This window comes from Phyllostomus discolor, chromosome 13 (genome assembly GCF_004126475.2).
Source record: "Phyllostomus discolor isolate MPI-MPIP mPhyDis1 chromosome 13, mPhyDis1.pri.v3, whole genome shotgun sequence".
Taxonomy (NCBI): domain Eukaryota; kingdom Metazoa; phylum Chordata; class Mammalia; order Chiroptera; family Phyllostomidae; genus Phyllostomus; species Phyllostomus discolor.
Window position 1 is genome coordinate 55,497,240 of NC_040915.2, and position 26,265 is coordinate 55,523,504.

At 53.1% G+C, this 26,265-nt stretch overlaps 1 protein-coding gene and 1 long non-coding RNA gene across 4 annotated transcripts in view; one reads left to right on the top strand and one right to left on the bottom strand.

Moving 5' to 3' along the window:
- Positions 1 to 2,990: 2,990 nt before the first annotated feature.
- The window catches only part of TTC28 (tetratricopeptide repeat domain 28), a 558,547-nt gene continuing 535,272 nt past the window's right edge, over positions 2,991 to 26,265 (bottom strand). For 2 of the 3 annotated variants that reach the window (XM_036014251.1, XM_036014253.1), the window contains 9 exons: positions 23,159 to 23,338; positions 20,645 to 21,365; positions 18,550 to 18,674; positions 16,024 to 16,255; positions 15,329 to 15,405; positions 13,834 to 13,857; positions 12,694 to 12,823; positions 9,724 to 9,831; positions 2,991 to 8,522 (listed from right to left, as the gene is read on the bottom strand). In XM_036014251.1, coding sequence (XP_035870144.1) covers positions 6,892 to 8,522; positions 9,724 to 9,831; positions 12,694 to 12,823; positions 13,834 to 13,857; positions 15,329 to 15,405; positions 16,024 to 16,255; positions 18,550 to 18,674; positions 20,645 to 21,365; positions 23,159 to 23,338 — 3,228 coding nt within the window. In that variant the 3' untranslated portion in view covers positions 2,991 to 6,891. The remainder of the gene's footprint in view (positions 8,523 to 9,723; positions 9,832 to 12,693; positions 12,824 to 13,833; positions 13,858 to 15,328; positions 15,406 to 16,023; positions 16,256 to 18,549; positions 18,675 to 20,644; positions 21,366 to 23,158; positions 23,339 to 26,265) is intronic. The other variant, XM_036014252.1, reaches the window with a different exon arrangement.
- Positions 8,131 to 14,938, top strand: LOC118497956. Its single transcript, XR_004900475.1, has 2 exons — positions 8,131 to 8,247; positions 14,661 to 14,938. It is a non-coding gene; the product is annotated as an uncharacterized LOC118497956 (long non-coding RNA).

Here is a 26,265-nt window from a genome sequence, read left to right on the forward strand (position 1 = left end):
ATGTACAGTGTTTCTTGTATCTTCAATAAATGGCTCCATTTTTCATTAAAAATAAATACATGTAAGAGAAAAACAATTAGTTATTTACAAGGGGGCTCCCATAAGGCTGTCAGCTGATTTCTCAAACAGTTCAGGCCAGAAGGGATTGGTGTGAAATATTCAAAGACATGAAAAGCAAGGACGTACAGCCAAGACTACTCTATCCAGCAAGGCTGTCACTTAAAATTGAAGGCAAAATGAAAAGCTTCCCAGAGAAAGGAAAGCTAAAGGTGTTCATTACCACCAAACCAGTATTGCAAGAAATGTTAAAGGGCCTTCTTTAAGAAAAGGAAAGAAGAGGAGAAATAGAGAAACATAAAGAATAAAATGGCAATAAATAAATACCTATCAATAATAACTTTAGGCCTGGCTAGCGTGTCTCAGTGGACTGAGTGCAAGCCTGCACACCAAAAGGTTGCCAGTTCAATTCCCAGCTGGGTACATGCCTGGGTTATGGCCCAGGTCCCTAGTTGGGGGCGTGTGACAGGCAACTGATAGGTGTTTCTCTCCTTTGTCTCTCTTTCCCTCTCTCTAAAAATAAATAAAATCTGAAAGAAAAAAACCTTGTGAATGGATTCAATGTTCCAGTCAAAACACATAAGGTAGCTGAACGGATAAGAAAACATGACCCATGTTTGTCGCAGCATTATTTATAATAGCCAAGAGTTGACAACAGTCCAAGGGCCCATTAATAGATGAGTGGATAAAAAGCTATAGTACATTTTACACAGTGGAATACTACTCAGCCATAAACATTTTAGAAGGAAATCTTACCTTTTGCAACAGCATGGATGGACCTGGAAAATATTATGCTATGTGAATGAAATAACCAGTCAGAGAAAGACAAATACCATGTGATCTCACTTATATGTGGCATCTAGTGAACTAAATAACAAAATAGAAACAGAAGCATAGATATATAGAACAGACTGACAGCTGTCTGAAGGGATGGTGGTTGGGAGGTGAAGGGATTAAGCAAAAAAAAAAAATGTGTGTGTATACACACACATTTATCAGCAATTTTCCACTGGTATGCCACAAGAAGTTTTGAAACTTGTAATGCCTGATGATGTAGTTGGGGGCATGGACCTTTTCCCTTAGATGGGCAAGTAAAAAAGTGACAGCTGTTCAACAATAGCCATCCGGTGTGAATGAGTCAAAATTACACCTATTTTTTGTGAGATTGGCAAAAAAAATAGTTTTGGGTGTGCCACAGATGTTTAGTAATTAGTTTGTGTGGGCCATGAGATGAAAAAGGTGGAAAAAGTTTTCCTTTTTTCTCTGTTTGCTACTTCACTGACTCCCTGGATTTGTCACCAGGCTCGGTGGTTATGAGTTTCTCCTAATATACACCAGTGCCCGAGTGCCACAGGACTGGCTGCTTAGGGTGGGCAGCCCATGGTGGGGCCTCAGACAGTTATGTGTTTTGAGTATTATTACCCTTGAATATAAACATTTAGGGACATACATTTTTTTCTGTAAAATGACACTGACTGCATCCCATCAGCTTTTACGGAATTTTGGATTCATTTTATTCTTAAACTATTACATACTAGATGTGCACGTCCAGAAAGTAGCAAGGAAGCAGAAATGGTGGCAGGGACGCGGATTCCTCAGTGCCTGGTGAGACTCGCTCTGTGGCCTGTGCAAGGCCTGTTGTCATCCAGTGTTCCCTGGGTGCTCGTGAAGAGTGTGGGTTCACGGCCGGGGACCAGGTTCTCGTCATTCGTAACCCTGTTTGCTGAATGTGTTCAAACCTGCCATGCCCTTCCTAAACTTTTATCTGCTTCATCTATCATTTATCGAGAGTGGAGTGTAGAGTCTCCCATTATGCTAGTGTAGTTTTCCAGACTTGTAGTTCTGCCAATTTTTATTTTATGAATTTTGAAGCTGTATGGTTAGCTGCATACAAATTTAGAATTTTGTCTTCCTGCCAAGTATTTTTTAAATATTAGACTATGAATCCTCTTTCTTTTTGTTAGTTCCTTTTACTTTAATATCTGTCTTGCTAATCCTTTATTGTCGATCATTTGGGCCTAATGCATTTGTAGTTTTTGGGTTTTTTCCAAACTGCATATAGTTTCTTAAAGAGCGTGTGGCATGTTGCCATCATCTAATTGTTTAGCTTGCTGACATAATGATTACTGGCATTTTTTATTTCTTCCACCTTATTTTATATTTGTCTCGCTTTAAAAATAATTTTTGTTGTAACCTCTTTTTTCCTATTCCTTTAGATCAATTAAGTTTTTTAAAATTTATTTATTTCTCGTATCTCCCAACTAATTTGTGAGTATAACCCTCTATTTCTACTTTTATGGGTAATCATGTATATTTATTTAATTTACTCTAAAAGTAATCTACCTCTCTTCCCAAACAACTTAGAACACTTTAACTTCCTTGTTTTACATATTATCGTTTAGTATTTCAATTTTATGTTGCTGCCCAAGTGAAACATTACTTTTTATACAATCAGTATTTGTTTCGATTTACTCACATTTACCTAGTTTGTTCACTATTCCTTCATGTTTCTCAGACTTTTACATGTAGGACTGTTTTCCTTTTTCCTGAAATACTTTCCTTGGAAGTTTCTTCACATACAGAGATCTGGTGATAATGAACTGTGTTTTGTTTTGTCTAAAAACTTACACAAATGTAGAATTATCTGGTCCTCCAACTCTCTCATGGAAGATCAGAAGCATTTAGTATCCAAGTAGCAAACCACCAACAGGTACCTGGTGCCCTGGAGCTGGGGTAGCCTGCTTTCAGGTGGGCTGTGCTGTGTGCTCTCTCGAGCTCTCCTCCCGGCAAGTGTGAGGGTCCAATGTGTCTACAGGGATGAAACTCCGCACAGAGACGCATGCTCATTAATGACACGGGGCCACTCTGTGCACTGCAAAGAAAGCTAGAGAGTGTGGGATGTGTACAGAAAGCAATTCAGATTCAGCACTTAAAACGGAGGGAACTCATGCTTTAATAGACACTGAAATCACAAAGGAAGGCCAAGTGCCTTAGCAATCTCAATAAAAATATGAAGTTCTTTTTACATAAATTTCATAATATAAAAAGTTTAATGCCATCTGGAAACTGTAATTTACAAAAATGTCCACATAGGCCAAAGATGGCTAACACTGCATATAAGGGGTGTGAGTGCCAGGTGGGGAAAGGGTCCGAGGGACGGGTGACCGCACATGTCAGATGGTCCTTATGTGGAACATCTTTGAAGGGTCTGGCACAAACAAGGCCCAGTTCACAAACCACATGTACAATCATTTTAGATAAAACAACAAAATATGTGATCAAATATTATACAATGTTCACTTTCTGCCTACTTATGAAAAGCAAACCAGATTATTGCATGGTATTTTTTCCAACCTGAACTGAAGCTAACAAAGTGACAGTTCTTCTTGTGTTAGGGTGTGGTGGGACAGGCAGGCACCATACTGGAGACTGGCTACAGTGACCACCTACTGAGAGTTACTGGGACAGACAAGGTCGGGGTAGGGACAGTGTGTACAGCACCTGGTCTCCTGCTGAGACCCCAGCAAGTGTCAGTGTGAACCATGATTTTTTTCCAAGGGGATGAAGGTAAGAACTTCTTCATTTTACCACACACTGATGTGGATCATAATGTAAATTTTAGTAGCTAATTGTGTCTTGGTATTTTGACTTAGTTAAAATTGGCGAAATAGTCGAGTCATTCACTGCTAAGAATTAAGGCAGAGTCTACTACTGCCTTGCTTTGTGGTCATACTAAGCTTTCTGGGAAAGGGAGATTTTATTGCTTATGTTCAATGTGTTCACATGTGATGGAGTACAATAGGGGCAGGGCGTTCAGTTTTCTGAGCTGTGGAAAATTGTATCCAAAGGTATCTGCATATGGAGAAGAAAAAATATTTTTGTAAAGTTTACCCACATCCATTGACTCCTTCCAAAGTGGACAGAGAGCCAGTGACTGCAGAGCCGTTTGCTTCCATCCATGCGGCTTAGGGTTCTCCTGCACTCGATCGATTTTGTCCACAACCTGAAACTCGCTTCCCCTAGACTGTAGAAACAACACACTATTCTAATTGTATTTTCTGTTACCTATACCAGGAATTAGCAAACTTTCTTAAAAGGCCAGGTATTTAGGTATTTTAGGCTTTGTGGGCCAAGAGACAAAAATCAAGGATATCAGTAGGTAATTAGGTAGCTATTTAAAGATGTAAAACCCATTCCTACTCATGACTGTAAAAATCCAGGCCTCCGACCTGATTTAGCCTGTGGGTTGTGTAGTTTGCTAACTTCTGATCTGTACAAAGAAATCTGTGAATTATACAATTTCACATAATTTTTAAGTGCATACTTTTTCAGTGAAGCCTGAAAAATTCACTCTCGTTTCACATCCATTTCACTCAGAGAGAAAACACCAAGACTGACAGTAAACATAGAGAAGCCACGACTCTACAGTGATTTTTAGTTTGGTCCTATTATTTCATCATCTTAGCTTTCCTTCATTGAAGCTTACAGCTAGAACAACAACAGAAGAAAAACACATACCATTTGGCTTTTCAACAATGAAAATGTAGAACAGCAATGTACGTAGGGCTAAAACCAGGTTAGGGTCCATGAGTCCTCCTAGCTGGCTCGATAACCATGGGAAGCGGTCTGGGGGTGGAGGGCATGCTAGAGGTGGGCCAACGGGGCAGCACCCTCACCCCCACGGGTGGAGCACAGACCCCGGGCCTTTCCTCCAGGGCTCCTTGGCACTTGGGAAAGAGGCTGAGATTTGCTGAGGAAGGAACAGCCCAACTATCTGCATAAGGATTCAGAAATTTACTTTGAGGTTTAGTTTCATTATTGAGGACCTGATTTTGCTATCTAATGCACAGTGCTATAAACTTGGCTTTTATTTACTACACTAGTACTTTTATTACCATTTATTCTTTCCCTACTAACATAAAGACCACCTTATAATTGCTTGCATCTTTATAAAGTATTTCTCTTCCAGTGCCAGGTCAGGGTTAGAATGGAACATCCTTCTAGTTTGCTTTTGTCAGCATGGCTGTCGGGTTAAGTGCAGAAACCTCTATGACAGAGCAGAGAAGAGAAACAGTTGAATAAATACTCAGAGTACACTGAGGAACGGGGCACGTGGTCGGTTTATAAAGTGAGATCCTACCCAAGGTTAAACACCCGACCTGGGGACCTTGATGTTAGTGTCCTTCCTGCCAGGCCCCTCATGTCCACTCCGTGGGCTGCAGGTGTCCCAGGCCAAGCCCACCTTCGTGTGATACACACATACCCTCACAGTGAGGATGGTAGGCTTTTAATTTTAGAATTACCTAAGAGAGGCTTCTTTCAATTCTCTAACTAAACTTAGCACTAATGTGATTTTTAGCATTTCACTTGAGTATGTTCATGGTTACGCCTCCCTGGACTATTCTCCTGTCTCCTCCCAGCTCAGCACTCCAGCGCACTGCCACAGCTGTCAGGAAGCCCACCTTGGTTTGTTCTAATGGCACTTTCAGGGGTCTGTTTCCCTTTTCAGTGACATTTGGATGTGAATCCCAGCAAAGGCCCCGCTTCGCAGGCTGTGGACATTAAAGCCTTCCGTGGGAGGGCGGGGGCCTTGTCCTTCAGACGCTGCAGCAAGGGACCCCGGTCACAGCTAAGATGAGGGTCGCTGTGCAGCTCACAGACATGGGGTGCTGGGGTTGTGGGAACCTGGCAACAGATTTCAAACAGAAGTGGTTTTAAAGGCCTGGAGATAGGAAAAGAGAATAGAACTGAGCAGCTAATAAGGTGAATAGGAGCTGGAAGGCGACATTCTGGTTAAATCCAGGTAGCCATAGGATTTTTTTTTTTTTTTTTTGCTTATAAGGAAACAATAATTTCAGTCTGTCCACCCTTAAGCTTGATAATTACTTACTGATGCCTATTCAAAATTTGCCATTTTAAAAAACTTTTTGAGCTTTTAAAAATAATAGCTATAAATGCAAAGTACTATTGATAATAAAACCAAGTTGTTTATCCGTGTACAAAAAAGGTCATTAATGTTTTAAAAGCACAAAGTTGCATTTTAAATCACAATTGCATAGTTCTAAAATGCCTGGATAAGAGTCACATAAATTTTTTAAGAAAATTCAAGTTTGGTTGACAGTGGGCCCCAAGGACATTTGTAGACTTGATGAAGCAGAGTTCAGGATGGAAGTGCTGTTTCGATGTGAATTATTGCATTGTTACTGTGATGGTACAATATCATGAGACCAAAATTTCTACAATTACAAATCATTGGCATTTTTTAAAACCATTATTCTGTTTTTGGCTAATAAAACGTTTTCATGTAGAATTCAAGTTAGAGATATTTTATATATCCCACCCCAATCAGCACCTGAAAGCCTAAAAAAAGCTCTATTTGCATTTCTGTGTATAAAAGGTACTGCATATATACCTCTTAGCAAAATACGCACTCCCTCACCTCTCCCCAACCCAGGATGAACCATGACCATTTTTATACAAAAATCCTGTTGAATAATCATGTCAAAGATGAGAAGCAGAGAGTTTAAAGGTAAACATTTGGTGAAATGTGTAGAAAATTCCACGAGCCTCCTGTACCAACCCCACAGCAGTCCTGGCTTTCGGTGAATCTGACCCGGAGTCCCAGGGGAGCCACCAGCCGTGCACGCGCGCACGCGTGTGTGTGTGCAGCGTCCAGGCAGGCGTGGTGGTGCCTCTCACCTGGAGAGTGCAGCCTCTGTCAGGTGGCTGGTGGCTTCACGGGGCACTGCACTCAGACAGGGGAGCGGGCCAAGTGAATGATGCGATCCTCTCTGCAGGCTGCTGCACTCTGAGTCACTGGGCACAAAAGATGCTTTAACATTTGGAGGAAGGAAAAAATCTTCCTGGGGACAGAAACTTGTAGCCATTTCCAGAAGGAAGTCTCAGAGGGCGAGTGGGAGCGGCAGCGGGGGGACCGGTGGGCGTCGGCAGCACGCTCAGCGTGGTGGTCTCGCTGCGCCAGTGCCCGTTGGGAGGGCCTTTCTGTGGTGTCTCTCCGCGCTGTTGCAGAGACAGTTCCTTCAGTTCAAGCTTGTCTACTCCTTCCTCCTTCTTGTTGTGCCGAGGTGACAGGTTTAACAGACTGAGGACATCTCTTCTGGAAGCCATCGTTCCAGGGCTCCCCCGGAATATTCTCATCGGCCCTGCGGAGTGCTGGGGCGCACTCTGCCAGAACATCTTCAGGTTGTGGACGGCCTGCACCTTTTCATCGATGGCTGCCATCTTCAGTTTGTCTATGTCGGGAGCATCAGCTGGACTGGAGCGAGCGGAACCAGCTGAGGAATAGGAAAGAGCTGGGGATGGTGCACTACCAGCAGGAGACTGATGGCCTGAGCTTGGGGACATGTTCCTTGGTGATTTGGAGATGTGGGCACTGTAAGGAGAGCTGGGATACTTCAGTTTAAAGAGAGGTTGGTCGGTCAGGGAAGTCTGGGAGTCAGAGCCAGGCGATGGCCGGCCACTGTGCTGGCTCGGGCTGTCTTTGATGGACGCCTCTGAGGGGGCAGGGCTGCTGTATCCTGAACTCACCTTGGGCAGGGATGAGCTTCTGGCTGGGGGCTTTGGTTTAACAGTAACTGGTGATGGCTGACTCTTCTGATGCGAGAGGCTAGGCCTGCTAAACGCACTGGTTTCTGACGCTCTGAAGACGGAAGCATTGTTTGGCATGGAAATGCCATCTTCCGGGTTATTACTCTTGCTGGTCTGACTGCCACCCCTCTGAAGACGCTCCACTGCAATCAGATGACTTTGCGTCTCTTCTAGGATCTTCTGGGCCAGCTCTTGTGGATCAAGCTTTGGGTTGCTTTCTTCTTGGGACTTCACGGTACTGTCTGTTTCTGTGCTGGACTGGTCTGATTCCCCCGTATCCGAACTTGCTAGTTTTCCAACCTTCTGGAAGGGTGAGTTTGGGCTGGGAATCAGAGTCATTTTAACTGGAGAATTTGGAGTGCTTATGCTCCCCTTGGAGCTCATTGAAACTTTCACACCTCCAGCTGTCCCTCCTCGGGGCTGTTTGTGATCTGGGGAGAAGTGTGTCTTTCTGTTTTCTTGGTAGGTTGCCAAAGGCTCAGTGCTGATGATGGAAAACCCTTCATATTCTTCTTCATCTTTGCTGCCTGCGGGGCGAGTCTGGGGGGACAGCTGGCTCCGAGGCAGGGTGGACCGCTGTGGGTAAGCATTCTTGGACCTGTCATAGTCCTGCCGTCCTCGGGGGCCCCCACCTTCCGACCCACCCTCGGGCTTCGAGACAAAGCTCATTGAGGAGGCGATGGAGCTCAGACTGTACACAGAGATGGCGTCCGAGGCGATACTGTCTGCACCAGTGGGGGAGAAGGGGGGGTGCTGGTAGCCCAAGGGCAAGGCGTTGGAGACAGACTGGGCCGAGGCCAGGGACTCCAGGGAAGACGAGCTGTCAAGGCTGAGGCGCTTGGGCAGTTCAGTAGAATCTAAGAGAAAACGCATGCGTCCAGAGCGCAGTTAGCATTCTGTATGGTTTTGAGTTTTCTTTCAAAGTCATGTGCATCTTTATGTGTACAGAAGCTAGGAAAGCATTATACAAATGCTACACATGACAACTTGAATTCGTCTTATTATCCTGAAAAACAGTTCTGTTGGAAATAGGAACTCTTACATAAGGACAAAAACACCCTCGGGGACTCCATGTCTGCCTCCTGCTCTGACCTGCAAGACCATAGGGTCCTGCGAGCAATCTGTGATGCCCCCTGTGCTAGACCCAAACCTGTCACTGCACATTCCAGCAGCCTCCTCTGGAGTCATTTACACTCACTCCTGTACCGCCTCTCCTCCCACTTTCTCTTAACCAGCCCCACTCAGGCTTCTGTCCTCCCCAGTTCTTGCAAAGGCACCAGTGACATCATCCCTGCTGCCACATCAGTGGTCACTGCTCAGTCTGCAAGGCCGATCACACCCTGCCTTCACTGGCGGCTCCTCCTCATCTTTGTGACCTTTGAACCCCGGCATGCCCACAGGACTCGGTCCTCTTTCCCTCAGACCTGTTTGCACGTGTATGTCCTCCATGGCCTCTCCTGGACCTCCAGACTCGTAAAACCAGTTGCCTACGTAAGTCTAATGGATACTTCAAAACTGAGTATGTCCAAAATGAAACTCAAACTCGTATCTCCTGCCACTTTCAAGACTCAGCAAAAGGTAGTCCCTCTGGCAGTTTTTCCAAAAAACAGGGTCTCGCCTTTGATCCTCTCTTTCTGTCTCACATATTACTCTTCAGCAGATCTGGTTGGTTCTGCCTTCAAACTGGGGCTACCATCTGGGCCAGCATCTCGTTTCCACGCTCCAACCAGCTTGGCCCTTTGAGAAGACGGGTGTACCCCCCCGGATTCCGAAAACTGCCTCCCAAGTGGTTCCTCCCTGTCCTGTCTGCTCTTCGGCTGCCCTGTCTCCTCCTAGCCTTGCACACTCGGCTTGTTTTCTCAGCGGCACTTCGCAGCACCTCAGCTAATGTATGTGTACCTTAACTGTAAGTTCCATGAGAGTAGGAAGTGTTTGTTTACTGTTCTTGAACAGTCCTTCACACACACACACACACACACACACGTTTTTCTTTCCCCTTCCCACAGTGTTGCCAGGTGTGCTGGCATCTGCCCCAGGGGCCCTGGACAGAGCTCTTACCAAAAAGGGCAAGCAGGGACTGGAGTGCAAAGTGCATGGTTCTTCGATTGGCTTGTTTCCCGGTTTTCAGGATTACCTCCTCCTGACCAACTTCACAGAGATCAAAACCTGGAGGAACAAAGAGTATGAACATCTGCTTCCTCAGGGAAGACTCCATATTCTGAAAAGGGTGAGAACTGTAATGCTCCTCATACAGTGTCATGGGAACCCCTGCAGGCCCCTCAGCAAGGGCCCTGCCTGGGGCTGCCCTCTGTCCCTTCACAGAGCACTGGCCACTTTCCTGCTTAGCTACATTCTTGAGAGCTGAGGGTCAGAACTAGAAAAGGCTCATTAACATTTGTTTTCTCCATTCTGTCGCAGAACAGTCCACTTAAAGGAGTCTGCCCAGGGCAAAAACTGGCCACTCCCTTTGGCACTGAGTCCAGTATTTAAAGCTGGTGCATGGGAAGGTAGAAGCTTCTCAAGAGCAAGGAAGATGTCCTCACATGTGCTCCGTGTCCGCCACCGAGGGCTTGGGGGCAAGCTCTCTGCAGCGGTGGAGAATCTGTCTTGGCTGAACCACCCTGCAGAGACCCCATCTGCCAGATCCCAGGAGGGGCTGCTCCCCAAACCTAAGGGCTCTACTGAGACTTGGAGCGGACACAACAAAGGGCGTGAGCTGCGGAGCAAGAGGCTGGCTAGTGGGCTGTTGTGCCAGCACTTTGACTTCTTAAGAGGTGCTGTGGAGGCATCCAGGACCTCTCTCCAGGAAAAACTCAGGAGGAAGGAGCCAAACACGCTGTGACCAAGGCGGGGCCGTGTCCAGAGAAAGGCCCTGCCGAGCAAGGCTTTAGGGCCTGAAGCGCCCTCAGCACTGAAGAGCCTCACTGGGCCTCCCAGGCAGATGACTGAGCTCTGCCTGAAACGCTGCTGGTGCTCGGTGCTGGGGGCCCACAGGCAGGCTCCTGCGGTACCGGGCCCTTTCCCTCAGCGTTGCAGGGGCAAGACTCTCGTTTACAGTGCTGCCTTCGTCAGCATGCTGTGCGTTCATGACGCAGAGTGTTCTCTAAAGGAGAAATTTGTGTCTATACTTTTATTCCTGCGCAAGGATTCTGACTGTGGTGTGAGGCTATCATTCCTTTGGAAATTGGGTTTCCTTAAGGAGCCACTCAGCATTCTGGTTACTACGGGGCATTTTCCTCTGACTCATAGACAGTACCTGAAAGCAACAGGAAAGTCTCAGGGAACTCGGCATTTAAAAACAAATCAATATAAATGTAATAGCTTAGTTAGAACCTCTACTTTTACCAAATGATTTGAATTGGTTGCTTCAACAGAATCGAGTCCTCTGAATAGCCCACAGCCCTGTGGTGGTCAGGCAGGCACGTGCTGACTGCTGAGGGCCGGAAGGGGGCATCTCTCTGAGTGTCGGAGCCCTCGGAGTGAGGGAGCTGCTCCTCCAGCTGCCCAGCCCACAGAGACGCTTCTTCCGCCCCCGCACCCCCCAGTCTCAGTCCGAGGATTTGAAAATAAGCGTGTGCATAGCGGCTCACCTCTCGAGTATCAGTGGGATTTGGAAAGTACAGAGAAGTAGATGAACATCAACAAAAATTACCCACAGCCCGAGCAAGAGAGAGCCAGTGACACACCTGGCAGCGGACAGCGAAGCATCCAGCTCACAGGTGAGGAGGGCTGACCCCGTCACACCCACACCCAAGGGAGGCTTAGGTCCTGCTTGAGGAAGAGCGTTTCCTTCATAAAGAAAGGTCTTGGCTTTCTCGTCTTACCTCCCCTGGGCCACTGGCCCAAGACCAGCCCTCCGCTGAGAAGAGATCCATCCTGGCTATAGACCTGGCCGTTCTCACTCCCGCTGCACACGCTGCTGACTATGTTTACGTAGATGTAAATTCACTGTGTTTACACCAAGACCGCTGCTTTAAGTCCACAAGAAAGCAGCTGATATGAGTCATAAAGGACATCAGAGGTCTTCACAGGGTATGTGGCAGTGGGAGTGTTGTGGGTTTCCTTGTTTACCTTCAGAAACAAAGGGCGCCAGCTCTAACTGAGGTGGGGTGGGGAAGGTCATCTGCAAAGTGGGTTAGAAAAGATGGCCCAACACTGACTATCTGGGCCTCACAAGCAGAGGAAAAACTCTTTTTAAAGGACTTGCTGCCCTGCCACGTCTGATGATTAGTGAACTCAGGCTGTGCCAGTCTCCACAGACCCTCCATTCCCTCGGGTTGAAAACCCATGGCCCCCGGGCCTGCCGGAGCTGCTCCCTGCACCTCCCTTAGGTTCAGTCTTTACTGTCCTTACGCCTTCGCCACTGAGGGCGCAGGGCCTCCTGTCCCCAGCTCACTGCTGCATGCCCAGTGCCTGGAGCACTGCCTGGCGCGCAGCAGCTGCGCGAGAAGCTGCGGTTCAGTATAAATGTATAAGTGGCTCCCACGCACGCCGCACAGGCACTCAGTGGTGCAGGGGGAGAGCAGCCTCCAGCCTCTTGTGGAGTCACGTCAGGAGCTGCCTGCGCCAAGCCACAGGGTTGACAAAGGAAAAGGGAGCATCTTCGACTGAACGAGGGTGTTGCATGTGCAGTTCTAGGTCCCTACAGTCAAGTTTAAGGTGGCTTCAACAGTATTCCTTTCTGCCAGTTTCCAGTAGACAGTGATAGAAAACAACACTGAAACCGTTGTTTTATGACTGTTCAGCTTTTAATCACAGCCTGACTCCCAACAATACTGAATTTAGCAGATTCATATGAAAATGAGAGACATGAAATCACAATATAGGGGCCACAGGGGAGATGGGACGAAGCTGGGGAGCCACTTGGGAATTGTACTAAAGCACTGGAACCTTTGAGTGAACTATTTCTGAGTAATACCTGAGAAGATAGAAAACCCCTAAGAGTCTACCAACTTACCCAACAGAAATTAGGAGAAAAGTAGATTTTTTAAAAAATGGAACTAAAAAAACCAGTTAAGTCTGCCCTACCTAGAGCCGCCAAGAATTCGTGACATCCTGGGAGCCGCCACAGCTGGACGCTGATGGAGACTTGGATGGGAGCCGAGGCGAAGTCCTGCTCCTTCTCGCAGGCCTGCAGCTGGACCAGCACCTGGTGGAGCTGAGCAAGGGGGAGCAGCGTGAGCTTCACTCCTTTCCAACGTCTTCTACCCCTCCGGCCCGCCAAGGATTTGTCCCTAAGTTACTCCTGCGTCGCCTCTTCCTGTCATCACTAATGACCTCACATGTGTGTAGCATCTGAAACTCTTTCCAGCGCCTGCATGCCTGTTGTCCTCTTTGTGGGAGGCTCGGGGGGGCTGTGGGGTGTTAAAGGTCAGCCCACACTGAGGGTTCTGCTTCCAGCTGCACATCTCCCCTCGAGCACACTCGCTACGGAGCTACCAAGCACAAGAGAGGGCTTGGGCCTAGAAGAGAGGTAGGTTGTAGGCCTGGTCATCTCCTCTATTTAATTAAAATCACCTTTATGATTTGAGGTAAATAGTTAAGAAGAATCCAGGGCTATATTCTACACCGGGGGTGCCAAACTCATTTTCACTGGGGGCCACATCAGCCTCGCGGTTGCCTTCAAAGGGCTGAATGTAATTTTAGGACTGTATAAGTGTAACTGCTCCTTAACTAGGGGCAGGGAGCTCAGCGCTCGCTGCCGCTGGGTAGAGAAACAAGGTGCCGGGCCAGATCAAACAAGCTTGTGTTTGCCACCTGTGTTCTAGAGCGTTACTTGGCACTCAGCAAACCCACAGAACCTGCTGAAGTGCCCGTGGTGTTTCGGGCTTCCGGCTCTGTGAACACTACTCAGGAGCCTTGTGTGGGCTCACAGTGTCGCTCGCTCTGAGCTGCTTCTGCCCCTGCTGTGCTGATGGCGCTGAAAGGTCAAATCAAGAGCACAAGAGGGTGGAGCAGGAAAAGGGGAGCCAGAGCAGAGGAAGGGGAGGGACTGCCTGAGCCAGCGGCACCGGCCACCCCAGCCCGAGCGCATGTTGGCATGTGCACGCGCCTCGGAGAAACAGCACAGCACCTGTGCACCGAGCTCAGAGCATGCCAAGGGGACCTCGGGGGTGGGTGGGTTGAGGGGCTCACCTGACAATAGTTGCTACTTAAAGTAGTACTCACCATTCCAACCATATTTTTAACAGCCTTCGGCCAGCAGATTATAAGGAAAAGAAAGAAAGAGAGAGAGAGAAGACAGTTTAGATCCAAGCACAGGTTGTTATGCAACACGAGCTGACCGCTGCTTTAGGAAGCGCCACACCAGGCCCGCGGCTCGGACCGGGAGGGGAGAGGAGCAAGAGTCAGCAGGGACACACAGGAGAACGAGCAGTTGTACCCAGGCCAGAAGCACTCGGGGTCAAGGGGCTCGGGTCAGCCAGGCCCTGCCCTTCTTTGCCAGGAGAGGAGCAGGGCGGGCTAGACTCAAGTAGGGAGAGGGCACAGCAGGTGTGAATGGGCCGCTCTGTAAACCAAAGTCTGCAGTTCCAGAGTGACTCGGGAAATGTCCACCACCTCGGCCACAGTGGGCAGCCTGGGACACTTCCTTGGGGCCAGGCAGGAGGACGTCAGGTACAAAGTCCCTGTGCTGCCACCAAAAGCAAGGAATTACGCAGCTGGCTTTTTGGAGTCTCAGTCTTGCCCTGCAAGTGTAATTCTAACTCTCTGTGGGGCACAGGCTTCCAGGCCACCTGGATGGGGTCATCCAGTACACGCCATTCCGGAGGTGTCTTCCCGACTACCGTCACAAGCAGACAGAACAGCACACTCGGTGTGAAACAAGAAGGAGCCAGACCACTGAGCTCCGTCACACCCAGGCATGGGAGGCTCCAGCACCACTCAGATTTTCGGAGGTTAATCCCAGGTGCCGGAGCTTGATTTCCACACAGAAACATTTCTGCTGGAAATGGTATCTGCCGATAAATGTATGATAGTGTGTATTGTTTTTTCAGATTGTTACACTCAGGATGGCCAGAGAAAACTGCTGCGCTCTTCAGGGGTTGCTACACCCGCTGGAAGCCCTCCCGCACAAGGCTGCCAGCTGGGGCTTCGGCCAGACCGCACAGGCCAGTAGGAAGATCAGATGGTCGGAGACCAAGTTGGGAAGGGCCTACATAGTGCTGAGAGTTAGACTCCTCCAAATGCCTGAGTTAGATCTACATTTTGTTAAAAGCACATTTTTAAAAACCTGCTAAGTGGTATCTTGAAATAGAGCTGTTTGTGTCACTGCTGTGCCGTAGTGGCTGCTGTTTCAAGTGGAGTTCGAACTCGGAGAGGAAGTGCCGGAACACCTGTGCCAGGCCCGCCCTGCACCTGCTGGCTTAGGGACCTTGGCTGTTTCAACGTGTCGGTGAGCAGGAAAAACTGGTGGGTGGAGAGGTCAGGAAGAGCCCTGGCACTACAGGTGACAGCAGCCCCTTAAGTGTCCTCTCAAAGCCCTAGAGCACTCGGGACTCAGTGCCCTCCATCTCTACCATTTTCTTCCTCCCAGCGTCTGCCTTTTCCTTCTAATCACACAGGCAAGGAGACTGTGCTGCTTGCAGGCTCCTATTCAGGGCCAAATCATTCTTTCCTCGGCACAGCTCTCAGGCCTGAGCTCAGCAGCCCTGGCTCGACTCACCCGGCTGATGAGCTGCTCGCCTGTCTCCGAGGCAGTGATGAGCTTGCAGAGGGCTTGGAGGGCAGGGGTGGGGAGACCTAAACCAAGGAGGAGGAGACCGGTGTTAGTCCAGAGGGAGCTCTGCACCCACAGTCCTGCTGCCTTCCCAGGGGAAAAAGCCCAAAATGTTCAGCATCAGTGGCCTTCAGGACAACCAGACCTGTATGTCCATGTCTGACTCAGGAGAGAATGGTTTCCAAGAAAGGCAGGTGGGGCAGGCGCCATCCGACCCTGCTGCAGCCCTCCGGGTGCACGGTCACACTCCCGTGACCCTTAGTCACTCAGGCTGCATCACCCCTCTGAGTGATGCACCCTGTTTCACCCTGGGGATGCTGCACCACTCTGTCAGGCAGAAGCTGCTAATTAAATACTAACAGCAGCTACTGTTGGCCCAGCATTACCTCGTGTCACCCAGGAGGAGGCAGAGCCAGGGCAGAGGATGCCTTGCCATTACAAATCCAAGGATAAGCCAAGAGCACCCGTTTCCTCCACATCAGAAGCCTGTGTCTGGGACTCTGCCATGTCCCAGCAGAGGGACTCGGCACACTGGATCACTCCTTCCCAGCTCGGATCCCACGTCCTCCTGAGCACAGGAGCCACGGTCTCCAGCCCCTGTGTCAGTCAGTCCCTCTGGCTCTGCCCTGCCCAAGGCTTACCCAGCAGCGACTGGATGGTGCTGCTGCACTGCTGGAGCCGGTCGCCGGGGTCGGAAGTTGGGAAGAAGACGGCTGCCGGCAGGCCACTGGCCGGGGGGTCCAGCCGGAAGCCCACGGCAGTGAGGAGGGCCTGCCAGCCAGGGATGCCGCCGACCTTGTTCTCCACACTCTGCTGGGACGTGTACATGGCATTGCGCTGCCCGTTCTGAATGCGCTGCAGGGACTTCTCCACCTGCAGGGGAAAGGGCAGTGAGGCGCTGCTCCGCGCAGGGGCTAGCCCTGGTTTCTCTCCGAGTGGCTTTGGGGGAATACAGAGCCCCGTGGGTGCAGCTGACGCAGGGCACCCGGGCCTGAGGACTAGACACGGCCTGGCTTCTTGCAAGGGAGGGCACAGAGGGGAGGGATGGTATAATCAGAGCCAGCAAGGGCTGGCACAACCCACAAAAGTTCTGTTCCTCCCCCCTAACCTCCCTCCTCCCACACCAGGCTCTCCTCCACAGATACTGAAGTGATTTGTCTGCAAGCCAGTCAGGCTTGTCAGGGACAAACCATGTACTGGCTTCCATCAGACCCTCAGGCCTTACAAGACCCTCACAGACCAAGCAGGGCCTATCCTGGGGCCTTGGCTGGCAATGACCCTCTTCACTGTACTTTCAACTCATCTTTCACCGCCCCCAGCACTGGCCTCCGGAACCCGTGCCTGCTCCAAGATCAAGTTCCCTCCTTCCTTCCAGGGCCTAAACCAGCACCTGGGACAAGGGCTGAATCTACCACGTAACTACTGTGTTAACACTGCCCATGGGCGCGCCACAGAACTCCCAACAGCCTCGGGCCTTCCCCTGGCAGCTTCTCTCTCTAAAGAACCTCCTTCCATCCTGATGTACTGCGTGCCCTGGGGCACACGCCCTTACCATCACTGGAGGGACAAGAAAGTCATTCCAAGGTGTCACCTGACACCTTCCTTACAGCAACATCCTGGTGCTGTGGGTTGACACCACAGGCAGCAAAACAATGACTGTCCCCAGGCAGAGCAGAGGACCAGCCAGCTGGCTCTCCATCGGACTGGAAGGGCCTTGGAGACACGCTGCACAAAGGGTCAAGTGGCACCCAGGGTAATCAGAGATAAGGGTTGGTGAACTTGACCCATGGCCCTTATAGTCACACCAGACAGGAAGCCAAGAAAGAAAACCTGTAAATGTGCATGAGGAGCCTCAAGGCCAAATGGGGAGCAGCTGAGAGGCCTGCCTCTCGCCCCGCAGCCTGGCCTGGGAAAAGCACGCCGAATGGAGCGGGCAGTTCAGTTGCCTAAGAAAGGCCGCCTGGGGGCTTGTGCAGGAAAGAGGGTCACTCGGGACGTGACAGGGACCTGAGAAGTGCTGAGCAACTTAAGGGCTCTGTGTGGCTTTTGGGCACAGGTTAAAATTATTTGAGTCAGTCTCCCCAAAGCACGTGAGCACATCCACCCTGCAGAAGGCAGCTGGGCTGCCCGAGGGCTGGCCTGAGAGCTGCCGCAGGTTTTCAGGTTAGAGCTCTCTTACTTGTTCCCATGGTGACTTCTTCAGGCTCGAGAAAAGCTCAGGCCACCCTAAGCTTGAGAAACGCATGGGTCTGAACTAACACCAGGGGAGCACAGAGGGTTCCCGCCCCCAGCACCCTGGGGCAGTAAGTTTGCCCACCCGAGGGGACGTGGCTGCCTAGAACCCAGCCTCCAGCTCACCTCCAGGGCCTGTGCGGAGCCCTTCCCCCAGCCTGCCCGCGTGCGCACCTCTGTCCGATGAGGTGCCCATGGAGTGAAAGAGCCTGGCTGTGGTGTGGCCCCGGGCTGGGACTGGGCTGGTCTTTGCACAGAACTCCGAGCAGACTAAGCATTCTGAAGTATTGAACCTGCCTTCCAGGTTATCAAGGTGGAAGGGTGGGACAAGTTCTATGTCACTGTTTCTTGGCTTTGTAATTCTTAAATGTGCATGGGGCCTCTGTTTGTACTCTCACCCAAGTCCTGCAGAGATCAGGGCTGATGAAGGTCAAGGTCAGGCTTGGACTCCTTCCAACTGAGTTTAGGGGAAGGCCAGTGTCATCTGATTATAAAATACCATCTATTGGCTACTGCCACCCTATTGTGTGCCAGCTACTCACCTTTCCTCTAATCGTTGCAATAACCTTGAAAAGTTAAAGTTTGATCCCCTCTTCTAGATAAGGAAACCAAGGCTCAGAGAGCCAAGGTAACTTGCCCAAAGCCACGTGGCCCATAAATGGTTGTGGAGGGGGCCCCTGCTCCAGGTCTCTCCTCGGCTGCCCCGTCCCCCAGGGTCTTGGTGAGGACTACTGTAGCCATCTGTATGATACCACATGATGTGCCCACTGCCTGGACCAACTGGCTTGACCCACAGACACCTGGGGACAGGGTCCCCTCCACCTGCTCACGTGCCCTGGTGCTATGAAAACCATTCAGCCTCTCCCTTCTCACGCATCTCCAACTGGTTTTGGCTCCAGGGGAAGCCTGGAGGAAGAGCTCCCAGGCCCTCTTACCAGGTGCAGCAGCACTCGCAGGGCGTCCCGTGCACGCTCCGGGTGCTGCAGGATCTCAGTGAGGGCCTGGCCGATGAGCGAGGAGGGGCTGTTCAGCTTCACGTCACTCCCAATGAGCATGAACCCTGTGGAGAGCGCAGAGGGACACCTCAGAGCCTGTCGTCACCTCAGCTGGGCTCCGGTGAGAGCAAGCAGACTGAGCCGAGCTGGGAAGGTCGACACGTCCACCTAGAGCCCGTCCCCTTCCCAGGTGCCACTCCTGTAAGCAGGGCCTGGAGGAGGCACAGACAGAGCAGTCTCCTCAAGCCACCAGGCCACTGTAGGGCCAACCTGCCCTCAAATAATGGAGGGAAAGGGTTTTCAAAAAGAATGAGCCAGAGCTGTTCTTAAGGGTCATGGGACAACATCATTAAATACCACTTTCCCCAGAACAAAGTTGTGACCCTAAATTATCTGTCAGTAAAACTAAACAAAGACAAAAACACCACGTCCCCAAGCACACTGGGGGGACGGGGGGGGCCATGCACAGAGGAGACGGGGACTTGTCAGGAATAAACAGGAAAGCACAGGGACCCTGTTCCCACGGCCCTGCAGACTGTTCTGGGGGCCCAGAGCCCCTTCTGACTGCCGGAGCACATGTCGTTGAAGAGACATCGAGGGCTGAGTTTTTCTGCTTTTCCACGATCGCATGGAAACCGCCAGCAGCACCTGCGATACCTGCCTCTCCTGGCAGCAGGAGCAGTTGAGCAATGTAGCAGGGCCCAGGGCTTCAGCGGCCGCCTGCCCACCTTGAGGCGGGGCCACCGAAGAGTAGGCCCGCTGGACCAACAACATGTCTCTCTCCAGCCACGAGAATAACTGGGTGGATTCGACCTAGTTTTTGGATACGTTTTTGAAAACATACTACGGCTGTGTTGTGTTTGTGATGTAAACAGATGTGCCCACGTGTCAATAACATGGCTCATCCGCTTGGCATTCCCCCAGCACAGCTCTGCACCGGGGCCTGCGGGCTCCCCGTTGGCGGGCTGGCAGGGCCTGCGAGCACCGTGGCTCCACTGTAAGGCTCCTCCGGCGTGCAGGTGACACTGACAAGGTCAGCACACGTCAACTGGACTGATTCCGAGAGGAGGAGTAAGTTGAAGGCCATTTTGTTACCAACTTTTAAATATATCCACAGATGGTACATTTTTGGCCATTAAAACAAAATGTAAACGTTTAAAAGTAGTGTATTTGTTTATCAAGGTTTGAGACACTACATTATGGGCCAGTACTGTCATTACGGCATCCATGAAGCATCCTGGGAGGCGTAGGGCTGATTCTGAGGGGCCACCCCAGACTGAGGTCATGAGGTGTGTCGGCTAAACCAGCCAGCAGGGTGCAAGGCTGGGCAGGGGAGTGGTCCTGAGTCGGGTTTGGACTGCAGCCTCGCAGGGAGGGTCTCCCGCATGGGAGGAGCGCCCACAGGGACCCTGGAGGACAATGGTCATCATAAGGAGCTGAGAGGCAGAGTCCCCTGTCCCCCCTCCTGTGACCAGCTGTCACAGGGAACATTCTCCCTTCACTCCCAGACACTCCGACCCCCGCAGCAGGCCCACTCGGAGCACGCGTGGTGGGCGTTAGTACACCGTGCACATCACAGGACGTTCATCCTTCTCCTTGAGGATCACCTCGCCTGCGGACAGGGAGGAACCGTCAGCACCGCCTCCATCAGCCCCGTGTGGCCACTGGGGACGCTGAGCTTCAGAGAAGGTCAGTAACCTGCCTCAGGTCACACAGCCTGGCCATGGAGCTGGAGCAAACGCAAGTCTTCTGAATACAAACCTAGGGTCTTCACCACACTGCTGCCCTTTTCTACGGTGGTCGGACTGCACACGAGGGCGCCGTACAGTAGGTCTGGGTTGTCCAGGAAACACCTCGGGGAGTTTGACATTCACACTCCAGGGGCAAAAGACTGTTTAACGCTATGGTGGTAAAAGCCTCATTTGGTGAGGGCAAGTCTCAGCAAAGGAGGCTGTCCCCAGTCTCCCTATGCTGCTTTCCCCACGCCCCACCCACCCTCCTCCCCACCCCAGGGGCCCTGGCGCGGCGCTCCCACCTGCCCAGTTGGAGGGGTGCGCGAAGGCCTTGCTGCTCTGCACCACCTTCATGGCCTCCGCCAGGGCAGCGCTGGCTTTCAGGCTGTTCAGCAGGGACGAGTAGAAGGCGTGAAGAAACATTTTGGAAGCAGCCACAGGCACAGGCCACAGAGACACCAGGACACACTGTGCACCGGCAGCCAGGAAGGCACGAGTCAGCGCGATGACCCCGTCGGCCGTGACTTTGCTGTTGGACTCCTGAGAGGAGCCGAGGACCACCAGCTTCACGGGGAGCCGCAGGTCCAGGACGTCGGCGGCCGTGAGCAGCAGCTCCTGCAGGGGCGGGCAGTCCGAAATGCTCTCCCCGTCGCTGGCGTCATCCTGCACCCGCAGGGACTCGGGGATCGTGTAGGGGTGACCGAAGGAGCTCTTGCTGCTGGCAGGGTTGCCGTCCACGCTGGGCGTGAGGACCAAGGCCGACAGTTTCCAAGAGATGTGGGTGGCGAAGTGGACACACTCAGCCTGGGTCAGGGCACTCATGACCCGCTCTTTGGTGGCCACACTGCCCACCAGTGGCTGGCAGCCCAGCAGCTCCGACACCATGTAGGCTTCCTCCTCGGCTGACGGCATCGGCCCCCACAGCCACCTGTCCATCACTGCCGACGGGAGCTTCGGGTTGCCGATGACAGCCGCCATGGATGTGGAACTGGAGTAGGTGGGCGGGGTCTTCCTCAGGTGACACTAGGCGGGAGGGAGGACACACACACACCACCATCGGACCAGGAGCACGGGGACGGGGGCCAGCTCTCCGAGGGCTGGGTCTGCCTCGACCCCCCTGCTCTCCCGCTAACCTCGTGCACTCTGATTTCCAACACCTTTTCCACACAGGAGCAGGGCTTACTGAAAATCACACCTGCTGTGACAAGCCCTGGAAGATAATCAGGGCTGGGCGGTGCGAAGGCCACTCCCTGTCTGTCAGACCTCAGAGGGCTGAAGAGGTGACGCTGGGGGACAGACAGTGTTGGAGGCGAGGGCCTGTGGTGGCCACCTGCCCCGCGTCTCACCCCCACGGGCCTTCCCCGGGAGCCCCTGAATAAGGGGAGACCACTCCTGATGAGTCGGGGTGGGGGTGGCTTCGTTTAAACTGTGAAAAGCAAGTCAGCCTCAGGGAAGACGGGCCAAATCCAGTCCTTCAGGGGCCTGGCATTACTGAAAAGACGATCGTCCCTCCACTTCGTGGTGCCTACAGGTGCTGATGCCTTAAAACTTTGGGTAAGAGAAGTGCCTCTTGGGTGCCCGTCAGGAGACGGGACTCTTCCCTCTCGTGGTGACACTGGCACACAGCCAGCTCACTGTTGTCACCAACATGAACTCCCTCCACAGAGGTGGTCTCTGATCCCCAGGGTGCTCCAGGCAACAGGGCGGTGGACCTGCCGCTCCCCGCCCCGTGTGGGACCACATCCGCCCAGGCCAGCTTGCTTCGCTTCTGGGATTCGGTCAGCAAGGACCGGAGGAAACTCAGAGAAAATAATTTTTCACTTGACCTGATTTTGTCCCATGAGAAAGGTACGATTCAGCAACAAGAACAGCCCAAACCAAGAACTCCAGAGCCCCGTGAAGCAGAAGCATGACCTGCCCGAACCCATGCTGATGACGGAGGCCAGCAGAGGCCGGCCAAGGCAGGGCCGTTGGGCCTGGATTCTGCATTCTTAGCCCTGCTGACACCTTCTCCCCCACACGAGGCCCCTCTGACCGAGCCCCGCCTGGTGGTCTGGGGGCTCTGGGAGCCACCGGCGGCTGGAAGGCATTCCCAGGTCTGACGTAGCAGTTCAGGCCCTGGTGGTGCCCGCGGCCCTGTGGCTGGGGCAGCGAAGGGCGAGAAGGAAGCCAAGGTTTCGGGGCTTCTGAGAGAGTTTGGAAAAAGGAAAGGGAACTCGGGGTTGGCTGAAGACTCTCTAGCTAGGTGGGCAGGGCCAAAGGTGGCCATGGGGTGGGACCTGTGGCCTGTGGGGGCCGCTGTTGCCCTCTTGTCACACATGTTTCTTCCCACACTGACTTTTTTGCTGAATGAGACCCAAGTCCCACCTGGTCCCCTGAAAGCCGCCTCATTTATTTTCAGTTCTTTTGTTGGCCTGTGGGACTCTTTTTTGCTTGACACTAATCTCGTCTGCCACCACTGCCTGTGGCCCTGCACTGGGACCGGCTGTGCCTCAGCGCCTCGCTGCGGGCCTGCGGGCCGGTGGGCGACCAGCCTCCTCTGGGACTCAGCCTGGCTCAGTGCCTCCGAGTTCTCACAGTCCTGATGTCACAGCAAAAAAAGTTAAAGCGGCCCGAATTGTGGCCACCTGAAGTAGCAAAAAACTACTAGGGCTGTGCCCCTGCCCACGGACAGCGCTGAAGTCATCCTACCCGGCTGCCGACTACCCAGTTAGCAGTTTGGAGAGGTCACACCCCGTGGCTTCGGGGCCCGTCTGGATGGAGACCGGGCCTCGAGGCCCGAGAATGAGCGCCCACAGGTGTGCCGTGAGCCTTACCTTGGACTGCGGGCCGAGGGCGCGGATGGAAGGGACGGCGATGAGGGCGAAGCGCTCGTACAGGTACTCGTTGGAGGAGCTTCCCTTCAGGAGGGCGAAAGGGATGAGGTAGAGCTCCCCCTCCAGAACCAGGACCAGCTGCCGGTGCCGGCCCACGGGGCCGCTGGAGTGCATCAGGCCCTGCGGAGCAAGCGTGGTGCTGACGGGGGCCTGGCGGGGCCGGGGTCGCGCACATCGGGCCAGCGCCAAGCAGGGGACTGAAACACGCCCAGAGGACCGGGTGCACTGAAGGGTCCCAGGGTCACATGGGAGGTGGGCTGGGCACTGCTCACAGGAGCGTCACCAGGTGGGGCCTTCCACTACCTCACAGGCCCTGAGCAGAGGGTTAGGGGACAGTCTCTTCAAGTCCCCAGGGGAGGGCGGGAGGCTGGGGTCGCCAGTCAGGGAGTGGGGGTCCCACGAAGACGAGGCCCAGCCCCAGCAGACCCAGGCATTTCCACAGGAGTCAGGGGATTAGTGCACACAGGGGCCACCCCAGAAAGGGCTCCGGGAGTCTCAGAGGCCGAGGGCAGAGGCGACACACCGGCACAGGGGCCCTAACTGCACTGTCGGAATGACTCCTTTCACAACGTAAGACCTCAGCCGGAGTGGGACGTGCCACCCATCTCAGTGGACGAGAGGCCAGACAACCACAGTGGGGACATGATGTGGGAGCCAGGTGACGTCCTCCGGGGGGAGGGTTCTGGACTCTGGCACCTTTGGTGGTGACCTCCGGGCCTCTGCGCTCCTCTGAGGAGAAGGTGGCCCCTCGGCCTGGGCCCTGCAGTGCTGTCCCCGTTCACCCCCCGGGGCTGCGGGGGTGTGACCCCATCACTCCTGACACCCACAGCAGGCAGACACCTTTCCTGTTCTCTACAGATGCATTTCTGTGCAAAAGAATTGTTGCTGGAGACCAAGGGCACATGAGCCTTGATAACAGAAAGGGACAGTTGGGAACTCAGGCCTGGACAGGCTGAGGGTGAAGCAAAGATGACGCGGAGGCTGCTGCCCGTGCTGGGGAGATGCCGCCCGACAGACCACACGCGCACACTGCACCTCGGGCGACGGCCCTGGCTCTGCCGGAGTCACAGCCAGGCTCCCCTCAGCCTCACCCCTGTCTGCCAACCAAGCGGAGCGCCCACCAGGGGGCTGCCCTGCTCTGGAGGGGCAACTGTGTGCACCTGATCCAGCCGACGGGCTGCTGTGGGCACTTGGCTGAGGGTGGCAGGCGGCACTCAGCTAACCCAAAGTGACACACGCCTGGCCGGACATTCAGTCTGTACAAACCTCCTGTGGCTTTTTTTTTTCTTTTTTTAAATTCTAGCTGCGTCTAAAGAAAGCAGAAACGAAAATATTAGGCCAATTTGCTTCTTGCTTGCTTTAAGAGCTGTTTCCCAAGAAGGGATAAAAAATCACTGCAGGACCCAGGAAGGAAGAAGTGGGGTGTGTCACAATGCCCCCAGTGCTGCTGGCGATGAGTTTTGGGTAGGCATGGGGGTTGGAGGGGGGTGGTGAGGAGGGCCAAGTGCCCACAGCCCTGCTTCACACCATCTGTCAGCTCCTGGGCCTGGTGACCCGCCGTGGGCCACACGGAGCCCCCTGCCTGGCCTGGCAGGGCAGGGAGGCTCTGGAGGTCGGTGCCCCTGCTGCTGCAGCCCGCCCAGCAGACCTGGAAGCTGGCTGGAATGGCGGAGCTGATGGTGTCTTGGCCTCAGGGACAGGTCAGCAACTGTGACAGTGACAACCGCTCGCTGCTCAGTGAGAGCCCTACTGTGGGCACCGTGGGGACTCAGGCCGCCTGCCCTATGTCCTGTAGCACCAGACCCACCTCGGCTGACCTGGCGATGCCAGGCTGCTGGACAAGAGGCCAGCTCCACCCCTGCAGGCCCTCCCTGGGCTCCTGCTGCCAGGGCCCGGATCCCAGTGAGTCTCGGTCAGGTGTCATCCCTCGGCCACTGACTGACCCAGGACAAGCCCCTGTCGTGACTGCACCTGCACGTGTGAATCAAAGGCAAGCCAAGGAGCGCTGGGTGAGGTCAGAGGGGTGACACTGAGGCCACAGCCTGTGTCAGAGGGGGTGGCACTGCGCACGGTAATCCACACACGCTGACGCTCACCAAGAGAAGGGCATGGGAGGCTTGCCGGCATGGGAGCTGAGCTACTGGGCAGGGAAGGGACACGCCCCCGACGTTCCAGCCTGGGGGCTTGGGACATTTTTCTCTGAGCTGCGTGTCCCAGTGCACAAATCTGAGTCCTCCTGGGACATGCCTCGTGGCTGCTACTGAGCTGGCACATGCGTGCAGCCCTGGGTGAGGACCCTGAATGGGTCCCCTGTCCAGGCAGCGAGGCTGGAGGTGGGTGATGGCTCACACGGCAGAGTGACAGCGCCAGCTGAAAGGCAGCTGGAAGACGGCTGAGCGCACTGGGAACGGTGCCCTGGAAACTGCCTCTGAATTCTGCCTCCAGTACACGCGAGCATCGCCCCTGTACCAAGGGATTAGCTATAACCCAGTGTGAACTTGAAAAATGAAGTGATGTCTCTCTCCAAATCCCCATCATCTGTTAGAGGAAAAAGGAGAGGCGGGCCGAGGGGCGCTCCTCCGTGTCCCCCTGTGTCAGGCTGGAGGGGGTGTGTCCCAGCTTCTGCTGCCCAGGCGAGTAAGGTAACAGGGCTCAGCACCAGCCCTGCGCCTGCAACCAACAAAGTCCAACAAATTCCAGCAGAGACTCCAACTTTCTGACCCTTGAAGTTTCTGGAAATGGATCTTTTGAAGCAGAACAAGACGAGGAGGCAGGTGTGCTGCAACCTGTGTGTTCCCCAGGGAGCGTCCCTTCAGTCCCCAGCGGGCTGGGACCCTGCTGGTTGCGGTGCGAGTCCACGCGGCACACAGCGCCGGAGAGCTGGCTGAGGGCCAGGCCTGGGGTGGACAGGGGAGGGCCGAGTGCCCAGCAGGCGGGGCAGCAATGAGCAGACAACTCAGAGAAAGGCCCAGCCTGGGCAGAGGCCTCTGCCATGGGCCCTGGGTCAGGCGGCCACGTCAGGAGCCCCGCGTGGCCTGGAAGTGCTA